The 27,490-nt window shown below is 42.0% G+C and overlaps 1 protein-coding gene across 5 annotated transcripts in view; it reads left to right on the forward strand.

The window, feature by feature from the left end:
- Window positions 1-27,490, forward strand: part of AREL1 (apoptosis resistant E3 ubiquitin protein ligase 1) — a 58,541-nt gene that overhangs the window by 14,418 nt on the left and 16,633 nt on the right. For 3 of the 5 annotated variants that reach the window (XM_050798695.1, XM_050798696.1, XM_050798691.1), the window contains exons 2-11: window positions 6,789-7,076; window positions 13,088-13,148; window positions 14,069-14,295; window positions 15,230-15,467; window positions 22,066-22,235; window positions 22,501-22,681; window positions 22,865-23,112; window positions 24,694-24,771; window positions 25,584-25,725; window positions 25,850-25,971. In XM_050798695.1, the coding sequence (XP_050654652.1) occupies window positions 13,133-13,148; window positions 14,069-14,295; window positions 15,230-15,467; window positions 22,066-22,235; window positions 22,501-22,681; window positions 22,865-23,112; window positions 24,694-24,771; window positions 25,584-25,725; window positions 25,850-25,971 (1,422 nt within the window). In that variant the 5' untranslated portion in view covers window positions 6,789-7,076; window positions 13,088-13,132. Of the gene's footprint in view, window positions 1-6,788; window positions 7,077-7,961; window positions 8,055-13,087; window positions 13,149-14,068; window positions 14,296-15,229; window positions 15,468-22,065; window positions 22,236-22,500; window positions 22,682-22,864; window positions 23,113-24,693; window positions 24,772-25,583; window positions 25,726-25,849; window positions 25,972-27,490 lie in introns of all 5 variants that reach the window. The other 2 variants (XM_050798692.1, XM_050798694.1) reach the window with 2 other exon arrangements.

Here is a 27,490-nt window from a genome sequence, read left to right on the forward strand (position 1 = left end):
TGGATGGCTATAGGCAAGTTATTTTAGCTTCCTGTGCCTCTGTTTCCTATTCTGTAAAATATGGATAAAGTATGCTTTCCTCATATGGTTGATGTGAGGGTTAAATGAGATAATATAGATGAAGCACTTCAGTGCTTGGCACATAGTAAGTTCTCAATAAAGGTTGATTCTTGTTATCGTCATCTTTGAGAGAACACTGGAAAATCCATTATTTTGGATTGTTTCCATGGTTATTTCCACATGGAATCTCTCTGGAAAACCAGTGAGTCCTTCAGGTAGATTCAAGCCATCTTCTTCACTTACTGTGGGTTGGGCTGTTGTGGCCTGGCACAAACCACCCTCATAACCTGGCAACCCAGCAGCCTGGTCTGTGCATAGAGCCTTGTCCCCCAAGGCACTCCATGTCACCTGGGTGTAAAGTTTCAGTCTTAACCAATTCTCCTTGTCCTTATTCTCCAAGTCTTGTTCTCCAAGAGCAGCTGGATTCCTTCCTTTTCTCGGTGCATCTCCATTTTACATATAAGCAACTGAAGAGAAGTTTAAGTACAGCAAGTCCTCACTTGATGTCGATAGGTTCTTGGAAACTTCTACTTCAAACAAAATGATGTATATTGAAACCAGTCTTACCATAGGCTAATTGATATAAACAAGAATTAAGTTCCTATGGCATATTTCTGGTCACAAAAATATCACCAAACTATTTTAAATAAAGAGCAGAACATAATATACATATTGAAATAAATGAGAGCAGTATGTATAAGAAAGATTGATAAAATCAAGTTAGATAATTGTAACATTTACCCAATTATTCCAGTCCATGGTTGAGGGTGGCCAGGGCTTAGGGTGCAAGTTGGGAACCAACGCTGGATGGGACGCCATTCTATTGCAGGGCTCTGGCTCTCTCTTGCTCGTGTTCTCTCTCTCTCTCACACACACACACACACACACACACACACACACACACACACACCCCTCACCCTCACTTAGACTGGGACACTGTAGACATGCCAGTTAACTTTGAAGTGCACATCTTTGGGATGTGGGAGGAAATCCAAGTATCCAGAGAAAACCCACACAGAGAATGTGTGAACTCCACACATTAGTGCCTGCCAGGAGTCAATTTTTTTACTCCTCAAAATTATAAGAAAACAGTGTTGAATGAAACTGATGTTGTTTGAGGACCTGCTGTAACTTGTCTAAGATCATTCAGTAGTAAGATTCATGCTTTTAACCACTACATGGTAATCATCCTAGTTTAGCCCCAGGTGGTCTTTCTAAACACTTTGCTTTTCTTTGGAGACAGGGTCTTGCTCTTCACCTGGGCGGAAGTGTAGTGGAGCAATCAGGGCTCACTGCAGCCTCAGCCTCCTGGGCTCAAATGATCCTCCCACCTCAGTCTCCTGAGTAGCTGGGACCATAGGTGCATACCACTACACACAGCCTTTTTTTTTTTTTTTTTTTTTTTTTTTTTTTTTAGAGATGGGATCTCACTATGTTACCCAGATTAGTCTTGAACTCCTGGGCGCAAGCCATCCTCCCACCTCAGCCTCCAAAGTGCTGGGATTACAGGTATGAACCACCATGCCCAGCCTGCTTACTCATCCTTAAGTAATCAGCTCTGTTGTCTCTGCTTTTCCACATGCACATGCAGTTACCTCTCCTTCCTCTGCCCTCCATACTTTGCTTATTCCTCTTTTATGGCACTTGCAACATTGCATTGCCCTTCTCCCGTGGTGAACCAAGTTCATTGAGGTTAAGAAAGCACCCTGTCTTATTTATCCTTGTGACTTTAGCTTTTAGCACACAGCCCAACATATAGCAAATGCTCAAGAATTGTGAAATGAATGAAGAATGAACGATGCAGAGGAACCTATAGATGTTGGTAGTCTGTGAATTATAGAGTCAATTAGACTGTAACCCCATTTCATGCCTCCCAGATTTGGGCATCAGGGCATGCAAGAATGTTCTAGAAGCCAGACGATAAATGACATGTGTTCCTGCAGCAAATGATTTTAGGCAAAGAGAAAATATAGATATCCAGGATGGGGAAACATAGCAGAAAAATATCATTTAAAATGTAAGTATATGGGATGAGTGGTAATGCACAGTAGATCAGAAGTTGAGTGAGGGTTTTGGCTCAATTACCTCTAGTGGTAAAGGACATGTTAACTCCTTGGTGCTAGGAGCAGAGCCCCAAGCAGCCTTTCTGCTTCAAATTCAGAATATCCATTAATATATTCAACATACCCATGTTTTATCTTTAGAAATTCATGCAAATATTGCATTCTATTTTATTATCTATGAGTTTGATTTAGCGTGAACTTTTTTTTCTCTCCCCAGTCACTCATCCTCTAGTGAAATAGATGCCGTGGGAACATGTGTCATTTATCCTCTGGCTTCTAGCACATTCTAGCATGCCCCGATGTCCACATCTGGGAGTTATAGAATGGGGTACAGTCTAATATGGTGGCACATTAGATTTCTGTGATTTGGGGGATTGCCTACTCAGGAGTATTATGTCATAGAACTGAGGAGAGTGAGTTCATCCTGTTCTGACTAATGAGGCTGTCCCTGGAAGGCCGCAGTCATTTGGAGGCACCTCATTACTGGATTGTTGGGGACCAGCTGGAGAGAGTTCACAGAAGACCCACAGGATGATTAAGAGACTAGAGGGGCTGACGGATGAAGAAAGTATAAATGAAAACCGTATAACTTGTCTAAACCACGATAGCAGAAATAGACAACTGTATAAATATCTCAAGAGTATAAACTTGATGGAGGAGGGTAATCTTTTATGGTGGGATTTAGGGTTGGGGAGTATAAACCAAGAGTGGAATTAAGCCATAGTAAATGTAAACTAATAATCCAAAGTGTCTGATATATTCTTGGAACCTGCTTAGTTAGACCACCCTAACCTATGCGCTTTTTGATAATTGGATGATTTGTTTTTTTAAGTTCATGTCCCTGGACTCATAGCTGGTGCTTCTCTGTGGAGAATGCTGGAGATTGCATCTTACAAAGCAAACATCTTTCTTTTGTCTTGTCATTTGGTGGACATCAGTAGGTGATATCAGAACTTCTGTGTGCTGCCACTAGCTCTGTATGCACCAAAATTTTGAAATGGACTTTTATATCATGTTTTTCATGGCTCGCTTTCTCTCTCTCTGTGTGTGTGTGATCACAGCTCGTGGCAGCCTCAAACTTCTGGGCTTAGGAGATCCTTCTGCCTTAGCTTCCGAGTAGCTAGGACAACAGGGGCGTGTGTGAAAGTGTGGTCTAGGAGAACAGCAGCATCAGCATTACCTGTGAACCTGTTAGAGATACAGAATGTTGAGCCCCTTCTCATACTGACTGCTCTAGAGTCTAAACCATGTTTCTCAAACTTCAGCATGCATAGGACTCACCTGGGGATCTTGTGAAAGTAGACTCTGAAATAGCAGGGCTGAACACCATACTAGCCATGGGGAGGCAATGATATGACCTGGTCAGTGTTCCTTGGGGAGTCCACAATCTATTAGGAGGACTGCTATATAAACAAATAATTTCAATACAGACTAATAAATGCTATTACAGAAGTATCTTCAGCAGAGAAGTACCACAAAGGAGGAAGTGGTTGATTCTATCTGGTGTGGGTAGAGTCCTCAGAGAGGCCTTGGAGCAGGACCAGAGAAGGGGGAGTGCTTGAGTTGAGTTTTGAAGCTCAGTAGAGATGCTGAATCATTGGGGTGAGCATGGTAGCTCATGGTAGGGACAGTAAAGCTTACATTAGAACTAGGAGTTATTTGATTTAATAATCAAATAGCTGATTACAGGGTTGGAAACCTACTAAGATCATAGTGAATAGAAATAAAAGTTCAGGCCGGGTGTGGTGGCTCATGCCTGTAATCCTAGCACTTTGGGAAGCTGAGGTGGGCAAATCACCTGTGGTCAGGAGTTCAAGACCAGCCTGGCCAACATGGTGAAACCCTGTCTCTACCAAAAATATAAAACTAGCCGGACATAGTAGTGCGCACCTGTAGTCCCAGCTACTAGGGAGGCTGAGGCAGGAGAATAGCTTGAACCCAGGAGGTGGAGGTTGTAGTGAGGCGGTGAGCCAAGATCATGCCACTGCACTGCAGCCTGGGCAACAGAACGAGACTCTATCTCAAAAAAAAAAAAAACAAAGAAAAGTTCAGTACAATCTGTTATCTTTTTTTTTTTTTTTTTTTGAGATGGAGTCTTGCTCTGTCGCCCAGGCTGGAGTGCAGTGACCGGATCTCAGCTCACTGCAAGCTCCGCCTCCCGGGTTTACGCCATTCTCCTGCCTCAGCCTCCCGAGTAGCTGGGACTACAGGCGCCCGCCACCTCGCCCAGCTAGTTTTTTTTTTGTATTTTTTAGTAGAGACAGGGTTTCACCGTGTTAGCCAGGATGGACAATCTGTTATCTTAATTTCTTTGTACCATTTTCTTATTTCAAAAAGGATAACTTGCCCATTCTCTTGCTTATTTAAAGAAAATCAGTCCCCCTCAAAAATGTGTTCTCCAGAAATAGAAACTTTTTACATGTCCTTGCAACATTAAGAATTTGAAAAACACTGAAAGGTACAATACAGGTAGAAAATAAAAATTATTTATAATTCCATATACCAAGAAATGATCACTATTAATATTTTTCTATTTTTCCTTTCAGTCTTCTTTATGTAATGTTATATTTCTAAATGTGGGCTTGTGCTACATAAACAGTTTTGTGCCTGCTTTTTTATTTAACATTTTGTTTGTGAGCATTTCCCTATGTTGTTTATTCCCTAAAAGTGTCATTTAAAAATTCCTCATATAGTATTCTACATAGGGATCTCTTACAGCTTATGTATATAGTCTGTTGTTTGTGGATCCTTTAAGCTGGTTCCAGTTGCCAGTTGACCCAGGTTTTGGCTCTTGTACTTGGCAAGTCTGTTGGCGTTATTTATTTATTTATTTATTTTGAGACTGGGTCTGGCTCTGTTGCCCAGGCTGGAGTGCAGTGGCATGATCTCGGCTCACTACAACCTCTGCCTCCTGGGCTCAAGCCAACCCTGACCTCAGCCTGCAAGTAGCTGGGACCACAGGTGCCTGCCACCATGCCTGGCTAATTTTTGTATTTTTTGTAGAGATGGGGTTTTGTTATGTTGCCCAGGCTGGTCTTGAACTCTTGGGCTCAAGTGATCCGCCTGCCTTGGCCTCCCAAAGTGCTGGGATTACAGGCGTGAACTACCGTGCCCGGCCATGTTGCCGTATTTTAAACTAGATACATATACTTATTTATTTTTAATGATAAAAGTTTGCCAACTTAATTTCATTTGCTAGTCTTCACTCATTCTGTTCTTTTAGCATTTTGTGCTTTCTTCCTTAGTTTCCCATAGTAGAGAGGCAGTAGGGTAGTCATTAAAAGCATGGATCCTGGGTCCGGGTTGTCTGAGTTTGACTCAGCTCTACTACTCACTGTGTGTTTTCCTGGAAAAGGACTTTAACCTTTTTGTGTCCCAGTTTCCTCATCTGTAAAATAGGGATAATTGTATCTGTGTTAAAATAGGGATAATTGTATCTGTGAGTTTGTATGTATGAAGTACTGAGAACAGTTCCTGCCATATGGTAAGACTGTCTCTGCATTTACTAATTAGTAGTCTCTTCTCATTTGTCTTATGGTGGCTGTTTGTGTATGCATTGCCATAAACCCCCTTTCTGCTACATTTTTGGTTCATGAATATCTTTGAGAGTTATAAACTGACTTCACTGCACTTTATTTAGTGACTTTATTTTGAAAGTTTACAGATTTTCCCCTGACTCGTAGTAGCAGGTTTTACTGTTTTAAATATAAAATCAACTTTATTTAAGCATGTCTTGGAAATGCATATGTGGGCATGAAGGGAGCAGACTGCATAGGCTGATAGATTGGGCTTTAAAGCTCTTTGGAGGTTTCTTCTTTCCAGCTGAATATTGTCTCAATTCCTTATCATGGCATATAAGGCCCTCCGTAACCCAGTTCTGTCTGTGCTTTCATCTCACTTGTCTTTGTGGTTGCTCCAGACCCTGTGCTGCAGCCCCATTATATTCAAACTGGGTCTGTGGTTGTGCTGAAGGTTACTCTTTAAGTCTGTGGCCTAGTTTGCTTCTACTGAAGAATGGACTTACACCTGTAATCCCAGCACTTTGGGAGGCCAAGGCAGGAGGATCTCTTGAGCTCAGGAGTTAGAGACCAGCCTGAGCAACATGGCAAAACCCCGTCTCTACAAAAAATACAAATAAAAAATTAGCCAGGTGTGGTAGTGCATGCCTGTAGTCCCAGCTACTTGGGAGGCTGAGGCGGGAGGATCACTTGAGCCCAGGAGGTCAAGGCTGTAGTGAGCTGTAATCATGCCACTGCACTCCAACCTGGGTGACGGAGAAAGACCCTGTCAAAAAAACCAAAACCTGTGTCTAATTCTGAAGCTCAGTGCTCTTAACCTCTATGCTGAATCATGGAAAAGAATAAAGTCATAAGGATAGGGAAGTATTTGGGGACACTGAACTGAAAGAAGCTCTGGCACTTCTTAGCTGAAGAAATAGTTATAGACAGTGAGGTTGCCAGTTGACTTTTCTTGTGGAGTCAGAGGCCTCAAGGAAACTGTGTGGAGTTTTAATTGAGAATGCTTGGTCAGAGTTTACTAATTCTTGGTTATTTTTAGTGTCTCGATTTCCACTGCCTGTTGTACCTTCTCTTTGTTTTTTTTCTGGGGAATCTTTTTCGCAAATAAAAACCTGTTCCAACTAACCCTATTTTCTTTTTTGGACAGGATCCTGGGGCATCCTTTGGCAGCCGATTGTACCCTGCACTAGAGAGAAGTCCAGGAATGATATATTCTTGGGCTGTATTTCTCTACCCTGGAATTCATCCAGTTCATCCCAGAAACACTGACCTGGTTACTGTGACAAAGTCTGATGGATAGACCCTTTCTGTTGACCTTGCGGCGTTTTTCTTTCATGTGGAAGTTGGAAGACAAGGTGAAAGGGGCCAAAAGTGACCTGCCTTGGTGAATAGGAGTGCTCTACTTGGTTCTCAGAACATGGGCCCTCGTTTAAAGGTAAGGTAATAGACTGAGTTGAGCTTTAGTTATTGGGATGTAGAACGTGGATCCAGTGAGCAGTTCCTAAGCCTTTTCAGCAAGGGATAGCTGTTGAAGTATACAGTTGCAGTGAGAATTGACTTTGTCCCCAGCAGAGCATTTTTAAATATGAAGAAACCAGTTCTCCATTTTTGGGAAACGACTTTTTCACAACTGATATTCAATGTTAGGGCTAAAATTTAGTTGCTATTGTAATTAAAAATCTTTATGCTCCGAAAAAGCAGAGGATTTTAAAATATGTATGTTAATCAACTTTCTAACAGTCCCTTGAGACAGATATTTTCAAGTCTTTTTCCCCTTTTGTAGGTAATGTGAGCCAAAATGCTATAGTATTAAGCAACCAGACCAGGATCCTTCGTAAGCAAGTGATATTTCTGCACTAGAGAATTGGCATTGCATTCCACTTTTCTTTGTCATGCTTTATTTATATTTCAAAAGATTAAAAAAAGAGCCATAAGAGTTTATCTTTCTAATTTTAGCTTTGCTATGAGATTCCTCACAGTAAGATTGGATAGTGTTTCTCATACTTTGTTTTACCTGTTTTCGTAAATCTTTTTTTCCCCAAATACTTCACTATCCTTATGACTTTATTCTTTTTCATGATTCACTGTAGAGGTTAAGAGCATTGAGCTTCAGAGTTAGACACAGGCTTTTGCTTTTTTTTTTTTTTGGAGACTGGGTCTTTCTCTGTCTCCAGGCTGGAGTTCTGTAGCACAATCATGGCTCACTGCAGCCTTGACCTCCTGGGCTCAAGCAGTCCTCCCGCCTCAGCCTCCCAAGTAGCTGGGACTACAGGCGTGCACTATGACATCCTGACTAATTTTTTATTTGTATTTTTTGTAGAGACGGGGTTTTGCCATGTTGCTCAGGCTGGTTCCGAACTCTTGAGCTCAAGTGATCCTCCTGCCTTGGCTTCCCAAAGTGCTGGGATTACAGGTATGAGCCACCATGCCCTGTTAGGCTTTCCCAGCCAGGCTTGAATCTCAACTCTGTCACTTATCCCAATGTGAGATATTCAGCAACTTTAAGCCCAGCTTAAAAAAAAAAATCCATAAAACGAGAATGATAGTATTCATCTTACCAAGTTGTTGTGGTGACAGTTACTTAGGCTAACATATGTAAAGCACTGAAGGCAATGTTCGGCCTGTGATAAGTGACTCGATAAGCAGATAGAAAGTTGTTAATTTACTACTGTCACATTTTTCTTCTAGCTTAAAGTATCACAATATGCCATATTTATAAAGGTCAAGGACACTAAAGAGAGGAACTTGAAAACACACAAAATACTCATAACAATTGGATGAAATAGTACAGTAGAGCCTTATATACTTGTTTGTGCTGGAATTAGACTTGGGAAAGTTCCAAAATAATTTCATACAGAAAAATATGAATAGCAAAAAGTAAAGGGTGCCGTAGAAACTGCTGTAGAAAAATACCATGCATGGGAATCTGCAACCCCAGTGGTGGGCATTTGATACCTGCTCGTTGAACTGAATTAAATTCGCAACTTTTAGGTTGAGGAACTTATAAACGGCTCAAGTGAGTACACTGTTAATTAGAGAAATCCTTTCAAGCTCTGTCTACAAGGAAGATCCCATCTGGAAAATTCCTGATCCTTAGGCATTCTGGACAAAGAAAAGGACAGACATTTGATCTTATTCATATTTATTGAAGTTACTATATGCAATTATGTTGGTTTCTTTGGAGCATTTTTTTTGGAGACAGGGTCTCACTCTGTTGCCCAGGTTGGAGTGCAGTGGTGCCACCAGGGCTCACTGCAGCCTCAACCTCCTGGGCTCAAGAAATCCTCCTGCCTCAAGCCCCCTCCCTGCCTCCAGTAGCTGGATATAGGTGTGCACTAGTATGCCCAGCTAATTTGTTTTCAAATTTTAGTAGAGATGAGGTCCCACTGGTCTCAAACTCCTGAGCTCAAGTGATCTTCCCGCCTTAGCCTCCCAAAGTGCTGGGATTACAGACATGAGCCACCATGCCCAGCCTGGAGGATTTTTAAGACTACTCATAACCACTCTAAAATGAAAAAACGAGACTAAAAGAATAAAAGTGCTAGGCCGAGCATGATGGCTCACACCTGTAATCCCAGCACTTTGGGAGGCTAAGGTGGGCGGATCACCTGAGGTCAGGAGTTTGAGACCAGCCTGACCAACATGGAGAAACCCCATCTCTACTAAAAATACAAAATTAGCTGGGCGTGGTAGTGCATGCCTGTAATCCCAGGTACTTGGGAGGCTGAGGCAGGAGAATCGCTTGAACCTTGGAGGCAGAGGTTGCAGTGAGCCGAGATGGTGCCATTGCATTCCAGCCTGGGCAACAAGAGTGAAACTCCGTCCCAAAAAAAAAAAAAAAAAAAAAAAGAATAAAAGTGCTATAAGATAAATAAAAACAATGTTCTATGGAAATTCACAAGAGGAAAGGAATTTCTAAATTTAGTATTAGGGAAGATTTTGGAGAAAGTGGATTTTTCCTAGACCTTAGGATCAGGAGATGTTCCATGTGTAGGGAATAAAAGGGAAGAGGATATTCTAGGCAGAGGAGATGAGTTTTCAAAAGGAATGGAGAGGAGACATTTCAGAGCTGTATGTAAAAGTGTAAAGGATCTAATTTGGATAGATCATAGGATGAATAACGAGGTATTGTAGCAACTGAGGCCAAAGAGAATAGTGTGGGGTAGGGATAGCAGTAGATACAGGGCAGAGAGAGCCCCCGACAGGAGAACATGCTTCCAGAAAATGCTTCAGAACAGAGGTAAAATCTGGAATAAAAGTGATTTAAGTGACAAAAGTGGAGAAGCCTGGCTGGACGTGATGACTCACGCTTGTAATCCCAGCACTTTGGGAAGCCAAGGCAGGTAGATCACTTGAGGTCAGGAGTTCAAGACCAGCCTGGCTGACATGTTGAAACCCCGTCTCTACTAAAAAAAAAAAAAAATTTACAAAAAATTAGCCGAGCATGGTGGCAAGCACCTGTAATCCCAGCTACTCGGGAGGCTGAGGCAGGAGAATTGCTTGAACCCGGGAGGTGGAGGTTGCGGAGAGCCGAGATTGTTACACTGCACTCCAGCCTGGGCAACAGAGCAAGACTCTGTCTCAAAAAAAAAAAAGAAAAAAATAGAAGGGCTTTCGAGAGAATTCAGGAAGAACCAGAAAGGGGGAAAATGTAGAACGAAGGCAAATTCAGAATGTGACCATGGGTGAAACTGGGAGGTGGGTAAATACTGTGGGGGTGGGGAGTGGTTTGAGAGCCGTTGTAGAGCAGTGGGACATTTGTAAAGTTAATATCAGTGAGTGAGGAATTGATAGAGCTAACTCCCTGGTCATGAGGAGGTTTCAAGAAGAAAGTTGTTTGGGGAAAAAGTAGTAATTGGTGTGTTGAATTTTAAATGATGAAGAGAGGTGGGGCAGAAATGTAGAGTTGACTTATTGGAGAAGGTTTAGGTGATCTTGAAAATCAATAGTGATGATTTGATTGAGAAATAAGTGACAAGGGAAAAATGGCCGAGGACTCCACAAGGTAAAGCTCATTACTGCCAGCTTCATGATAACTGGACTGTGGCTCTCGTGTTCTACTTTGTTCCCCCTATACCACACATATTAAGTACTCAGTATTTGTTGGACGAATTATTTTAGGATGAGTTTTTAACCTTTTATTGTAAAATTTTTTAGTCTTATAATTAGAATAGTATAAAGAACTCCCATGCAGACTGTTTAGGGACAGTAATAGAAGCCATGCCTTTTGGAGTTCAGATGCATTTCTCTTTGAAGAAAGTGTGGGCCAGTAGAGAGGAGTTTCCTATCAGCTTTGAAGTAAAGGAGTAGTGATACTGGTGCTACTATTGATAATAATTGTAATAATCATTAAAACTTTGAGAACTCACTGTGTGCCAGGCACTACTATAGGCTGCTTGTATGTGTTAACTCATTTAATCCTCACAGCACCCTATGAGGTATATATAAGGAAACTGGCACCCCTTTACAAAGATTGAATGACTTGTCCAGGGTCACATTATGAATGGTGGGGCATAGATTTGAAGCCAGGTAACCTAACTCTAGAGTCTGTCCCCTTATCCTCTATCTTATACTATTTGTTATGCTGTTTGACTAGATCTTTGATTGCTGTGGGGAGTTGCATTGAAATCATATCATACTAAAGGGGATGATACCATGTAAATTATTAAATGTCAACTCTTTTTACAGCAGTGAGATTCTGAAGCCTAGATAGGTCACACAGTTTGCCGTCCTGGGATTGTTCTCTAGGCTTCTAAATTACTGCATGTCAGCTGTCTTTCACAGAAAGGGTTGTTATAGTTGTCAGAGATAGTAGGGGGGAATTTTTCCAGCCCTCATGACTCAAGCCATACATTTAGCACTGCTTTTATTCCTCTAAGAAGACCACAAATCTGTAACACCAGCCACATATATATACATCATTTCTTTGCTGAGTGCTGTAACTTCCCTGAGGACCAGAAGTTTCACATCTAGGGTCTGATTGAATGGCATCCTGCTGAGGAAGTATTTAAGGCAGTTAAACTGCCAGTTTTGGTCCCACCAAGTCATCTAGTGCATCCTGTAAGATGCAGACAGATGCTTTTTGAGAGATGGTAGCAGCTTTTTGAGATGATAGCTGTTGGGTCCCCAGCTAATTCACCATAGGGTCCCAAGAGATGAGATACTTGTTTGGGAAGGAGGTTCAGTAGTTATGATCCCAAATTTTGGCTCTTTATATTGTCTGTAATAGACCCTTTTGGGAGCACCTTAATCCATGTGACAATTCTCATGTTCCCGTGTGGATTTCTTTTCTAGTAGGACTTTAGATAATCACTCTAAGTAGGATTTCTATGAAACTTTTGACAGTCATTCCTCAAATTACCTATTCTCTGTGGGTTCCACTGGATATATTGTTATCAGAGGAACTAAGCGAACACAATCAGATGTAAAAACATACCCTGAAAAAAAAATTGTTTTGGTCCCTCCCAGATCTGAACCTAGAAATTTTTAGCTGTCTTGTCTCTGCATAATATTCTAGTGCTGATAAAAGGTGCTAGGTGAAGAAACATTGACAGCCTTAGTGTATACTGACTTGAAAAGAAAGAGTGAATTCAGTGCGTTGTAAAATAGAATATACAACCTGTGCTAAGGTCAGACTCAGTGATAAGATATGAACGTTAGCATACATTGCGTTTTTCCTTGGCAGTACTTTCATTGGTTCAAATGATCAAATGAGTAATTAAGATTGAAGTGTTATTCTGGAAACGAGTTTAACAACAGTGAAAGTCTTCCCTCAAACTCCTACCTTGACAGGCATGACTAAGGATGAGAAGTACAGTCTCCTTTTGTTCCTCTCCTTGGTCTTTCTGCTGAGCTCATCTTCCAGAGGGCCCATTAGTTTGCCTGATTGGTAACAGCATAAATGACTTCCCTTTCAGACCCACTGTTTATTATTGGGATGACCCAGAGTTCATTTTAATTACATAATGCCAACATGATGATAATGATACTTGCTTTAAAAAAAAAATTCTACATTTTATGTAGCTATTTCTACATAGCTGAATTACTTCCAGAAGGCAAACATAAGGGGAAAGTGACTCCATTCTCCTCTTTGCATGGGTTAATTAGCCCCACTTTGCATGAGGGAGGGAAACTGTCTTGGGAACTATGGATCTAAGAAGATGAAGGCCATGTTACTGCATTTTGAAATTAGCAATAAAGCAAGTGGCTGTTTGTGGTATTCCTAGAGTGGCCAGTAGATTGGAAGTCTCCAAGGGGAATGATGCAGTCTCTGTTTGTTTCTCTGAAATATATTATAGGGCACCTGTCAAGCTAGAAAGAGGACAGGAATAGTAAGGCTCTAGACTCGAGAGAGTTGTCTGGCTCACGCCATACACTCTATCTTACTGTGAGATAGCTACAAGGCAGAGTTGGAGAAAAAAAACTAAACAAGTTTTCTTTTAACAGCTGCAGCTGTGATCCTCGGCTGTCTGTTGGCATTGAAGGGACCTGATGTTTTACGTTATTGGTACGTTATGGAAAGAACTCTCTCTATTATATTTTTGTTAAGGTTGCTTGGGTTCTTTTTCCTTTTCTGCCTATTCCTTTCCCTTTGAAAATGGAGCTGGAAATATTTCTAGTCATGCCAGAATGTACCTTCACAGAGTTGGCATTGGAATTCATTCATTTGGGTTTATTGAGCAATTATAGTCAATGCCAGACACTGTTTACTGTGGAGTCTAAAGTTGAATAAGATGAAAATCTGCCTTCAAGGAGTACTCATTCATAACATAAAGAGAAATGGTCAAGGAGGAGGAAAGTTATACCAGATGAATGTGCAGGAGTTTAAAGGAGCCCAGAAAAGGGAACTGCTAACTCTGGTGGGGATTGGGGAACACTTTTGCCAAGCACACAAGGGAGGGGAGGGCTCCCAAATAATGCATTATTTTAAGAAAGAAATGGTGGGAACCAAAGGCACATCCTTTTTACTGCTTCTGTGGGGGGCCCAGCAAGTGCAGGAAAGTGGGGAGCAGGGCGGACATTATATGCAGCTCGTATAGAGCAAGAGTTTGCAAACTTTTTCTATAAAAGGCCAGAGAGTAAATATTTTTGGTTCCAAAGGCTCATTTCAATAACTCAACTCTGCCAGTGTGGGGCAAAAGTAGCCATAGACAACTTATAAATGATGGGTGTGGCTATATCCCAATGGAACTTTATTTACCGAAATAAGCAGTGGGTGGACTTTGGCCTGAGGACTGTAGTTGCTGACCCCTGGTGTAGAAGTTCCTTTCTTATCCACAGAGGTAGTACCCAGTGCAGTGTTTCTTTGGCAGCCTTACAGTCTCATCCTGACTTCCTTTAATTTTTGAGAAATGGTTGGCCTGTTCCTTAATGAAAAGCTGTAATGTGTAACTGGCAGGCGATTTGTGTATTCTCTCTTTTGCATAGGTGGAATCACAGTGTCTGTGGTTGCATTCTTCTTCACAATTAAGTTCCTCTTTGAGCTTGCCGCACGTGTAGTCAGCTTCCTCCAGAATGAGGACCGCGAGCGCCGAGGAGACCGGACTATTTATGACTACGTGCGAGGAAATTACCTGGATCCCCGGTCTTGCAAAGTCTCCTGGGATTGGAAGGACCCCTATGAGGTGGGCCACAGCATGGCCTTCCGAGTGCATGTAAGGGAATGTTTCTGTCTCCATACCCATTGGGGTTTCTGAGTAACTTGCTTTCCAGAGCCCAGTTCAACACTACCAGGTGCTGGCCTGGAATGTTAACATTTTCTCTTGTTTTTCAACCCCTTCCAGGAACTAGTGAATTGCTGCTATCGGAAGAGTCACAAATTTCTCTGTCATTTTGATTTAATAGGTCCTTAGCTTTGAAGAAGTATAAGCCTTAATGTTACCTTTTCAAAATAAAAATATTACAGAAAAGAATAAGTAATAGTACTTACTCTTTGGGTTAGCAAATCAGGCCCACCTTCAGTTTCTTTAAATACATTTGTCTTGGAACACAGCCACACCCATTCATCATGTATTGACTATGGCTGTTTTCACACCTGAGTAGTTATGACAGTTGAGTAGTTGTGTACAGCCCACAAAGCCAAAACATTTATTCTCTGGCACTTTACAGAAAAAATTTCCCAACTCTTGCATTGACTTCTTCACTGTAGCATTAAGCTTGGCTTGAGAGCCTGAACCCCTCCTACCTTTGTCTGGTAACGCTTTAGTTCACTCATTGCCAGTGCTGCCGGCTAACTTACCTTTAAATTTGGGTTAGCATTGATAATATAAAGGGATGGTAAGACCAAGGAGGCAGCATTGGTGGTTCAGAAGTGGCAAGTTAAAATGCACATTTTCTTGATTTCATGGTAAATTCTACCCTTGTCCTCTGAACAGGTTAAGAATTTGCTCATGACTTAATGGTTTTCTTTGGAGTATTGATGGGATTTATTTCTCTCTGTGTTTTTGTGAGCAGGACTGTGAGGAACAGGGTAGGTAATGGGATTTACCAGTGTGATCTCTGCCAGCTACTTCCTCTCTCCCCACTCACTCTACACAGGAAATGTTTTTTTCCTCTGCTTCCTAACGGGTGTCCTTCTTTCCATGGCAGTTATTCTATAAGAACGGGCAGCCTTTCCCTGCACATCGGCCTGTGGGACTAAGAGTTCACATCTCTCATGTCGAGCTAGCAGTGGAAATTCCAGTGACCCAGGAAGTCCTTCAGGAGCCCAATTCCAATGTGGTAAAAGTGGCCTTCACTGTGCGCAAGGCTGGGCGTTATGAAATCACAGTGAAGCTTGGCGGATTAAATGTGGCATACAGTCCCTACTACAAAATTTTTCAACCTGGTAGGTTCTTTTTTCCTTTCTTTTTCCCTTTGTCTCCTTCCCTCTCTCTCACTCCTTCCATCCCATCTTTCCTTTTTAAAAATAATACCTTTATTGAGATTTAATTAACATGCCATAAAATTCATCCTTTTAAAGTATACAGTTTAATGGTTCTTTAAATGGAGCCATCTTCACAGTTGATTTTAGAGTATTTTCATAACCTCAGAAAGAAACCCCATACATATTAGTAGTCACTTTCTCCCCAAATCCCCCAGACCTAGGCAGCCACTCATCTACTGTCTCTGTCGATTTGCCTACTGTGTTTGCCTGCTTTTGTCTTGCTGTAAAGAAATACCTGAGACTGGGTAATTTATAAAGAAAAGAGGTTTATTTGGCTCATGGTTCTGCAAGCTGTACAAAAAGCGTAGCACCAGCATCTGCTTCTGGTGAGGCCTTGCGAAGTGTCTACTCATGGTGGAAGGCGAAGCGGGAGCAGGAGTGTCACATGGTGAGAGAGGGAGCAAGAGAGAGAGGGAGGAGGTGCTGGGCTTTTCTAAACAAACAGATTTTGCATGAACTCAGAACAAGAGCTTATTCATTACCATGAGGAGGAGACCAAGCCATTCATGAGGGATCCTCCCCTATGACCCCATCACCTCCCACCAGGCCCCACCTCCAACATTGGGAATCACATTTCAGCAAGCAATTTGGAGGGTACAAATATCTAAACCAGTTTCAGTCATGCTGTAGCGTGAATCTGTACTTCATTTCTTTTTATTGACAAATAATATTCCGTTGTGTGTATATGCTGCATTTTATTTATCTTTTCATCGGTTGGTGGTCGAGTTGTTTCTACTTTTGGGTACTGTAGGCAATGCTGCTGTGAACATTTGTGTACAAGTTTTTGTGTTGACATGTTTTTATTACTCTGGAGTAAAATTGCTGAGTCATTAGTTTGGTTAGTTCTTAAGGGCTAAGGGCTGTGGTATCCACAGAAATAATAGGACCTGGGGTCCCTAGGTAACTTTTGAAGTGAAACCTTACTGAGTGGGGCCTTAAGATTTGTGTATCTTTGCTTAACTAGTCCTCAGTTTTCTTTCTCTGATAGCAGAGTAAGGCTCTGGGCAAAATGGCTCCCAAGCCATCTCTTTCTGCGTGTATCCTCTCCTTTGCTTAAGCGCCTCACTCAGAGACTCCTTTTCACATGAATTATCATCACCCACCTCCTTGCCACGAGTGGAGAACAGCTCATATCCTTATATGTACCAGCCCTCTTTAAAAAATTAAACTTTTTATATTTTGATAATTGTATATTCATATGCATTTGTAAGAAATAACTCAGAGATCTGGTATACCATTTTCCCGGTTTCCTGCAATGGTAACATCTTCCAAAACTACTAGTACAATATAACAGCCAGGGTATTGACATTGATACAGCCAAGGTACAGAACATTTCCATCGTCAAAAGGATCCCTCATGTTGCCCTTTTACAGCCACACCCATCCCCTCCCAACCTGTTTGTTTGTGTCTTTTTTTTTTTTTTTTTTTTTTTTTTTTTTGACGAAGTCTTGCTGTGTCACCAGGCTGGAGTGCAGTGGCGCAGTCTTGGCTCACTGCAACCTCTGATTCCCTGGTTCAACGGATTCTCCTGCCTCACCCTGAGTAGCTGGGATTACATGCACGTGCCACCACGCCCAGCTAATTTTTGTATTTTTAGTAGAGACAGGATTTCACCATGTTGGCCAGGATGGTCTCAATCTCCTGACCTCATGTACCACTCGCCTTGGCCTCCCATAGTGCTGGAATTACAAGCATGAGCCACCGTGCCTGCCCCTCTGCCTCACCCGCTGCCAACCTGTTTCTTAACCTCTGGCAACCCATGAATCTATTCCCCATTTCTATAATTTTGTCATTTGAAGAATATTATATAACTAAAATCATATAGTATATAACCTGTTGGAGTTGACTTTTCCTCACTCAGCATAATTTTCCGGAGATTCATCCAGGTTACTGAGTGTATCAGTAGTTGGTTCCTTTTTTTTTTTTTGAGATGGAGTCTCGCTATGTCGCCCAGGCTAGAGTACACTGGCCGGATCTCAGCTCACTGCAAGCTCCGCCTCCTGGGTTTTACGCCATTCTCCTGCCTCAGCCTCCTGAGTAGCTGGGACTACAGGCGCCCGCCACCTCGCCCGGCTAGTTTTTTGTATTTTTTAGTAGAGGCGGGGTTTTACCGTGTTAGCCAGGATGGTCTCAATCTCCTGACCTCGTGATTTGCCTGTCTCAGACTTCCAAAGTGCTGGGATTACAGGCTTGAGCCACTGCGCCCGGCCAGTTGGTTCCTTTTTACTGCTGAGTAGTACAGGTTGAGTATTCTTCATCCAAAATGCTTGGGACCAGAAGTGTGGTTTTGTGGTTTTTTTCTCTCCAAACATGGTATAGGAATGTTTTGTAGTTTTTGAGACAGGGCCTTGCTCTGTCACCCAGGCTGGAATGCAATGGCAGGATCATGGCTCACTGTAGCCTTGACCTGCTGGGCTCCTTCCACCTCAGCCTCCCAAGTAGCTGGGACTACGAGTGTGCACCACCGCGCTCGGTTAATTTTTTGATTTTTTGTTCTGTAGAGAGAGAGTCTCATTATGTTAACCAAGCTGGTTTCCTAACTCCTGGCCTCAAGCGATCCTCCTGCCTCGGCCTCCCACGGTGCTGGGATTACAGGAATGAGCCACTGTGCCTGCCTAGAAGTGTCTTGGATTTCAGATTTTTGGGGGTTTTGGAATATTGGCAGTATACTTATTTACCCCTTCAGCATCCCTAGTCCAAAAATCTGAAACCCTAAATGCTTCAGTGAGCATTTCCTTTGAGTATCGTGTGGGTATGCAAAATGTTTTGGATTTTGGAGCATTTTGGATTTCTGGTTTTTGGATTAGGGATACTCTACCTATAGTCTGTGGTCTGAATGTACCCCTTTGTTTAACTATTCACCTGTTAAAGGATATCTGGGTTGTTTCCATTTGGGGGCTATTGTGAATAAAGCTGCTATAAATATTCATCTACAGGTTTCATGTGAACGTAAGTTTTCATTTCTCTAGTATGCAGTAGCTGAGATGTATTGCAGTTGTATGCTTAGTTTCTTTTAAATTGCCACATTCTTTTCCAGAGTGGCTGTAGCATTTTACATTCCCACTAGCAATGTATGAATGATCCAGTTTTTTTCACATCCTTGCTAACATTTAATGCTGTCATCATTTTTTATTTTAGCCATTGTGATAAGTGTGTAGTGGTATCTCATTGTGCTTTTAATTTGCATTTCTTAAATAGTTAATGCTGTTGAACATCTTTTCGTGTGCCTGTCATCTGTGTATCCTCTTTGGTGAAACGTCTCTTCATGTCTTTTGTCCATTTTCTTTTCCTCTCCTCCCCTCCCCTCACCTCCCCTTCCCTTTCATTTCATTTCATTTCATTTCATTTCATTTCATTTCATTTCATTTCATTTCATTTCCTTCTTTTTTTTTTTTTTAAGACAGCCTTGCTCTGTTGCCCAGGCTGGAGTGCAGTGGTGCTACCTTGGCTCACTGCAGCCTCCTCTTCCTGGGTTCAGGCAATTCTCCTTTGTCAACCTCCTGGGTAGCTGGGATTACAGGCACACACCACCACTCCCGGCTAAGTTTTGTATATTTTGTAGAGACAGGGTTTTGCCATGTTGGCCAGGTGGGTCTCGAACGCCTGAGCTCAAGCGATCCACCCCCTTGGCCCTGCAAAGTGCTGGGATTACAGGCGTGAGCCACCACACTGGTCCTTTTGCCCATTATCTAATGGGATTATTATTATTTATTTATTTATTTTTCTTTTCTTTTTTTTTGAGATGGAGTCTCGTTCTGACACCCAAGCTGGAGTGCAATGGCACAATCTGAGCTCACTGCAACCTCTGCCTCCCAGGTTCAAGCAATTCTCCTGCCTCAGCCTCCCAAGTAGCTGGGATTACAGGCATCTGCTATCATGCCCGGCTAATTTTTTCTATTTTTAGTAGAGATGGGGTTTTGCCCTGTTGGCCAGGCTGGTCTCAAACTCCTGACCTCAGGTGATCCATCCGCCTTGGCCTCCCGCAGTGCTGGGATTACAGGCATGAGCCACTGTGCCTGGCCCATTTTGGTTTTTTACTGTTGACTTTTGAGAGTTCTGTATATATTCTATATGCTAGTCCTTTGTTAAATATATGGTCTGCAAATATTTTCTCCCCATTTGTAGCTTTTCTTTCTTTCTTTATGGAGACGGGATATCACTCTGTAACCCATGCTGGAGTGCAGTAGCACAGTCACGGCTCACTGCAGCCTTGACCTCTCCGGGCTTAGGTGATCTCCCACCTCAGCGTCCCAAGTTGCTGGGACTATGGCACGTGCCACCACACCTGGGTCATTTTTGTATTTTTTTGTAGAGATGGGGCTTCGCCATGTTGCCCAGGCTGAGCTTTTCTTCTTATTCCCTTAACAGAGTCATTCACAGAGCACATGTTTTCAATTTTGATGAAATCCACTTTCTAAGGTAGGAGAATCACTTGAGCCCAGGAGTTCAAGACCGGCCTGGGCAACATAGTGAGACCTCATCTCTATAAACAATTTATAAATTAGCTGGGAGTGGTGGCGTGCACCTGTAGTCCCAGCTACTGGGGAGTAGGTTGGAGCAGGGAGATGGGAGGATAGCTTAAGCCCAGGAGATTGAGGCTGCAGTGAGCTGTGATCATGCCACTACACTCCAGCCTGGTCAACAAAGTGAGACCCTATCTCAAAAAAGAAAGAAAGAAATCCAGTGTATCCATTTTTTTTCTTTTATGGTCAAACTGTTAGCGTCTAAGAAATCTTTGGTCCCAGATCCTCTCTCTCTCTCTTTTTTTTTCCCCCCAAAAGTTTTTACAGTTTGAAATTTTGTATTTAGGGTCATGATCTATTTTTAGTTAATGTTAATATGTGAGACTTGGGTCAAGGTCCTTTTTTTATTTTTTATTTTTTTGCTTATGCATGTCTATTTACTCCAGCATCATTTGTTGAAAAGGTGATCTTTCTTCTATTTACATTGCTTTCGTACCTTTATCAAAAAGCAGTTGGACATATTTGTGGGGGCTTATTTCATTAATCTATGTACCTATCCCTCCGCCAGTACCACAGAATCGTGATTACTGTAGCTCTCTCTTCTTTTTTTTTTTTTTTTGAGACAGGGTCTCACTCTGTCACCCAGGCTGAGTGCAGTGGTGCGATCATGATTCACTGCAGCCTTGGCCTCCTGGGTTCAAGCGATCCTCCCGCCTCAGCCTCCTGAGTAGCTGGAACTGCAGGCATGTACCACCACGCTTAGCTAATTTTTTATCTTTTTTGTAGAGATAGGGTCTCACTATGTTGCCCAGGGTGGTCTCAAACTCCTGGACGCAAGTGATCTCCCTGCTTTGGCCTTCCAAAGTGTTGGGATTACAGGTGTGAGCCAAGTCGCACAGCCTGATTACTGTAGCTCTTATAATAAGTCTTGAAATTGGTAAGCTGACTCCACTTTATTCTTCTTTTTCAAAATTGTTTTAGCTATTCTAGTTCCTTTGCCTTTCCATTTAAATTTTAGAATAATCTTAACTAAATCTATAAATAATCTTGCTAGAATTTTAATAAGAATTGTGTTAAAACTATGTATCAATTTGGGGAAAATTGACATCTGTACTGTGTTGGATCTTCCATAAACATGTCTCCATTTGTTTAGTTGTTTGTTGGTTTTTTTGTTTTGTTTTATTTCTTCCAAGTTTTTTTTCATTTTGCTTAGGGTTTGCAGTGGTTAAGAATTTGTAAAAATGAGCCGCCAAATTCATTTGAATTTCTCTAGTTCTGTTTTTTCCTCTTTTTTTTTTTTTTTTTAATAAGGAGACAGGGTTGCCTGGCACAGTGGCTCACGCCTGTAGTCCCAGCACTTTGGGAGGCTGAGGCAGGCAGATTACAAGGTCAGGAGTCTGAGACCAGCCTGGCCAATATTCCGAAACCCTGTCTCTACTAAAACATACAAAAATTAGCTGGGTGTGGTGGCAGGTGCCTGTAGTCCCAGCTATTCAGCCAAGGCAGGAGAATCGCTTGAACCTGATAGGCGGAGGTTGCAGTGAGCCGAGATCATGCCACTGCATTACAGCTTGGGCAACAGAGCATGACTCCGTCTCAAAAAAAAAAAAAGAGACAGGGTCTTCCTTTGTCACACAGGGGCTAGAATGCAATGGTGTGGTCACAGCTCACTGTAGCCTTTACCTCCTGGGCTAAAGTGATCCTCTTGCCTTAGCCTCCTGAGTAGCTGGGACACAGGCATGAACCAGCTACTACATGAACGCCCGGCTAATTTTTATTTTTTGTAGAGACAGTCTCGCTATGTTGCTCAGGCTGGTCTTGAACTTCTTAAGGGATCCTTAAGGGATTCTCTGGCTTTGGCCTCCCAAAGTGCTGGGATTGCAGGTGTGAGCCACTGCACCTGGCCTCTCTTCCTCTTGGTAGTGTTACTTATCCCTAGGAATTGGGAGGAAACCTAGCTTTCTAGGACCCACTGAGCAGATCTTTGTGCCCTGAAGAGCACCTTTAAATGTTAGATTCCATTATCTTTGTTCCAGGAATGGTGGTTCCTTCTAAGACCAAAATTGTGTGCCACTTTTCTACTCTTGTATTGACCTGTGGGCAGCCGCACACTCTTCAAATAGTACCCCGAGATGAGTATGATAATCCCACCAACAATTCCATGTCCTTGAGAGATGAGCACAATTACACCTTGTCCATTCATGAGGTAAGCAGCCTCCCTTCTTTATCTGTGTGCTAGAGAGAGCTGGCTGCTTTCTCTGTCATTCTCACACCTTCTAATTCACTTCCATCTCTGTTTCCTTCTCCCTGACTTCTGTGCCGTCTGTATCTTCATCTGACAATACCTGTCTCATTAGTAATTTTGTGATTTAGATTAGATCGTAGATAGGAAAGCTCTTTGTAAAGAGTAAAGTGCCTTGTAAACGGGGAAGATACTATATGTTAAGTGATGCTCTGTTGTCTTCCTATAGCTCGGCCCTCAAGAAGAAGAGAGTACTGGTGTCTCATTTGAGAAGTCAGTGACATCCAACAGGCAGACTTTCCAGGTGTTCTTGCGACTCACCCTGCATTCTCGAGGCTGCTTCCATGCCTGCATTTCATACCAAAATCAGCCAATCAATAATGGCGAATTTGACATTATTGTCCTAAGTGGTAAGTTGAAAGAAAAGTATGATTTAGTGCTGTTCTTCAGCCACTTCTTTGCCTGTCTGCACTCTTTTGTCTGACCTCACAAACATTTGATATTTGGGCCATATTTGGCTTGTCCTGTGGAGTGAAAGCCTAGTGATAGGTAATTTTTTTCTCCCCTGACTTCTACTCCCTATTATACTTCAGAGGATGAGAAGAACATCGTCGAACGCAATGTGTCCACTTCAGGTGTGAGCATTTACTTTGAGGCTTATCTTTATAATGCTACCAACTGTAGCAGCACTCCATGGCACCTGCCACCCATGCACATGACCTCTTCCCAGCGCCGGCCGTCCACTGCTGTTGACGAGGAAGATGAAGACTCGCCCTCTGAGTGCCACACCCCTGAGAAGGTGAAGAAACCGAAGAAGGTGTACTGCTATGTGTCACCAAAGGTTGGAACTTCCATTCTTGACATAAAATCCCCCTGCTTGAACCTGTGTGTAATTGGTATTTGGTAGCAGAAAACACAAAGTAACAGTCTGAGAATCAGGGCAAGATTGTTAACTAGTTGTATAGAAAGCTATTTTCAACCGTTAAAAATTTCTTGCTAGCATAAAAATTACTGTTGGCTGCTTGTGCTGTGTCAAAACAATTTGATCTTTTATTCTGTGATTCATGAAACCACAGTAAATGGATGTCACTATCAGGCTACAGGATTGGAGTAAATACATTTTGGCAGAGGAAAGAAGGTGAATTTCCCAAGCCCCTGAGCTAAGAAGCACTTTGTGTTAGTTTCTCATTCAGTCCTCATAAAAATGAGACTCTGTGCAACATCCCATTACATCTCTTTAATCTCATAACCAAAACTGAGTTATAATTCTGTTCTACTTCAGAACACTTTGCTGTGTACCATTCTTCATTTAAAAATCTAGCCTTAATTTGGACTAGGGGTGATGGTAATGAAGGAAATGGGTAAGTGAATAAATGAAACAAGATTGGCTATGAATTGATAATTGTTGAAGCAGCTGATAGTTTCATTATACTGCTTTGTCTTCTTTAGTATGTGTTTGAAATTTTCTTTAAACTTTTTTTTTTTGATCAAGAAAACAACTGACCTGCATATTCAGATAAAAGGGTTTTTTTAAGATTAAAAAATTATTGCATCATCTTTTCCTCTTTTGTATGAACTTTTTTGTGTGAGGACCTTCCCTTATACCACCAACATATTCCACTCCAGCCCACCCCATCTTCCTGTCTCCCTTCCCTGACAGATCCTTGGCACCATTCAAATAGGGATAAAGCAGTGTATGTGGGTTGCTGGTGTTTGCTGTCCAGTAACTTGGAGGAAGTCATTCTGAGCAGCATGGCGCTGAGCAGAAGGAGATTTTAATTGTTTCTAGGTGAAATACTCTGTTCTCATGAAGTGAGGACCTGATCCCAGATATTTAGAAAGACTTGAGTATTATAATTATGAAATATCTCTTTGTGAAACTGCATTGTCAGAGTGATTTTTTTGTTGTTGTTTATTTGTTTATTTTATTTTTTGAGACAGGGTCTCACTTTGTCACTCATGCTAGAGTGCCATGGTCAAATCTCACTGCACCCTCTGCCTCCCGGGTTCAAGCGATTCTCGTGCCTCAGCCTCCCAAGTACTTGGGATTATAGGCATGAGCTACCGCACCCAGCTAATTTTTTTGTATTTTTAGTAGAGACTGAGTTTTGCCATGTTGGCCAGGCTGGTCTTGAACTCCTGGCCTCAAGTGATCTGCCTCCCTCGGCCTCCCAAAGTGCTGGGATTTCAGGTGTGAGCCATTCACACTTGGTCATCAGAGTAATATTTTTAATTTGCCTTTTTAAATAGAGAGTTAATGTATTTATTTGACTTTAGTGCTCACTAAATTATTATTATTTTTGTCCATGGAGAGGAAAGGTTATGAGAAATGTAAATAGGGACTATGATATTTGAATAAGAATACCCAAATAGAGCTTTTTTATCTATCATTCACTTCATTTCCTGTCTCTTGGTCCTCCAGCAATTCTCAGTAAAGGAGTTCTACCTGAAGATCATCCCCTGGCGCCTTTATACCTTCCGAGTGTGTCCAGGAACAAAAGTAAGCTGAACCTTATGTCTGGCCACATCAAGCATGCTTCATCTCTGGACTGTCAACCTTTTATTTTTTCTCAGAAGCACTTTTAATGTTTCTGCAAGATCTCACAGTGTACACAGGATTCATTGCCAAATAAAGCATCATTATCTCCTCACTAAATGGCATGAAGAATATATAAAATCTGGAAGGACACATACCTACAGAAACAGTTATTAGCAGCAACTCAGAATACTTCAACAGTGATCCTTTGCCTTCAAGACTTAAGTTAATAGAGAAGATGTTTGTAACTCTGGCCCAAGCTTGGTCTCCCAGTGTGCTGAAGCTAATTCCTTTAGAAGCAGCTCTCTCATATATTAAAATACATTGTTTGTTTGTTTTTAACTTTTCTGGGCTTCTAGAATCTAAACTTTTGCCCAAAGACTAGAATATGCCATTTTATAAAAATAGTTTTCATCTGATCAGTTTGGAGTAGTCATTTATTGCTATTTAATGTATCCTTACTATTGCTATTTAATATATCACCCTATTACCATTTATTGCTATTTAATATATCACCCTTCCTATATTTTATGTTGGAAGGTCTGTAGTTTTGCCAGTGGTCCTGACTAAAGGCAGTCTCTGTGACTAAAATAATTTAAAATGTTGAAATGTAAATCACTGAAGGGAAAAATAATGAAATGTATTCCTGGTAGGTCCTCATTTGAAGAAAACAAGCCTAACTTCTTATTATTGGTTGGTACAGAGGGTAGAGCTGTGGAGGATTTTTACTGGGCTTGAGGGTTTTACAGATTAATTTCTTTCTTTTTCTTTACCAGTTTTCATACCTTGGTCCTGACCCTGTCCATAAGCTCCTCACACTGGTGGTGGATGATGGCATTCAACCTCCTGTGGAGCTCAGCTGTAAGGAGAGGAACATTCTGGCTGCCACTTTTATCCGCTCCCTGCATAAGAACATAGGTGAGGTTACACAGGGGTTCTATAGGGAGGGTAGTGAGCCCAGCCACATCCATGAGGGTGGAGAGGCAGGACTGCACAGATGGCTTGTAATGAGGCTCTAATGATGGATCTTGCTGCTCCCCAGGAGGCTCTGAGACCTTTCAGGACAAGGTGAACTTTTTCCAGCGAGAGCTTCGGCAGGTCCACATGAAAAGACCACATTCCAAAGTCACCCTGAAGGTCAGCAGGCATGCCTTATTGGAATCGGTAGGTAAAATTTCATCTCTGTCAGCAGATGCCAAAGTTTTCCAATTGAACATCTATATTCTGCAGGTTACCTTTTTGTTTTTTGTTTTGTTTTGTTTTGTTTTTGGAGACAGGGTCTCACTCTGTTGCCCAGGCTGGGTTGCAGTGGTGCGATCATGACTCACTGCAACCTTGATCTCCCCAGGCTGTGATACTCCCAATTCAGCCTCCCAAGTAGCTGGGACTATAGGTGTGTGTCACCATGCCTGGCTAATTTTTGTATTTTTTTGTAGAGATGGGATTTTGCCATGTTGCGCAGGCTGGTCTCTAACTTCTGGACTCAAGTGATACACCTGCCTCAGCCTCCCAAAGTGTTGGGATTACAGGCATGAGCTACCATGCCTGATCTGGTTATCTTTTTCATGAAACTTAAATTTCTCTTTTTTAAGTATATCTGTAAAAGACAAATATACTAAATTCTGAAATCTACATTTTTCTCTTTACTTATGTCTGTTCTTCTACTTGATCCTACCAAATTTGGGGCAGATTTGTTGGAGATATGTTATTGAGGGGAGAGGAGTTTACTTACTGGCCTTCAAATCTACTAATGGGTTCCTGAACAGTCCCATGGAACTCCTATGTAGGGCAGGTGTAAATAGTGATTACAGAAGAAACTTCTTGTTATTGAATCCCTGGAATAGAAGAGCTCTTGTTGAATTAAAAGGAAATGATTTTTGTTGTCACTTTGGTCTGATGGAAAAGGAACACCTGATGTGTGTCTGTCTCCACTGCACAGACACTGGCATAGTTCTTACATTCCCCAGGAATGAGAAGGCTTGGTTCCTGTCCAGAAAGTGTTTGTGATGTTTGGCTCTGGTAGGTGTGACTGGAAACCCCTTTTCTCAGCCATATTCTCCGTGTGGCATGGCTCACTGTCTGAACCTAGCCTTGTGGATAAAGATGTCTAGAGGATAGACCATGCTTTGCTGAAAACCAGGATTCCTTGGTTGTTTTGCTTACAGCTTACTGACTTGAGTCATTTTTTACTTCTTTATGCAAGAATGTTTTCATTACTAAAACAAGGATTGTTTAAAACAAAAGAAAAAGAAAAAAACAACTTCAACTTTCCAACAAAGTGATGATGTAAAGACAAATCAGATTATTTTTAAAAACTTTAAATTTGAAGTTATGTGCATAAATGTCAGGTGGTATCATTTTTTTTTTTTTTTTTTTTTTTGAGACGGAGTCTCGCTCTGTCGCCCAGGCTGGAGTGCAGTGGCGCGATCTCGGCTCACTGCAAGCTCCGCCTCCTGGGTTTACGCCATTCTCCTGCCTCAGCCTCCTGAGTAGCTGGGACTACAGGCGCCCGCCACTGCGCCCGGCTAATTTTTTGTATTTTTAGTAGAGACGGGGTTTCACCGTGGTCTCGATCTCCTGACCTTGTGATCCGCCCGCCTCGGCCTCCCAAAGTGCTGGGATTACAGGCGTGAGCCACCGCGCCCGGCAGGTGGTATCATTAAAGCTTGTTTATGAGTAACAT

This window comes from Macaca thibetana, chromosome 7, assembly GCF_024542745.1.
Source record: "Macaca thibetana thibetana isolate TM-01 chromosome 7, ASM2454274v1, whole genome shotgun sequence".
Classification (NCBI taxonomy): Eukaryota; Metazoa; Chordata; class Mammalia; order Primates; family Cercopithecidae; genus Macaca; species Macaca thibetana.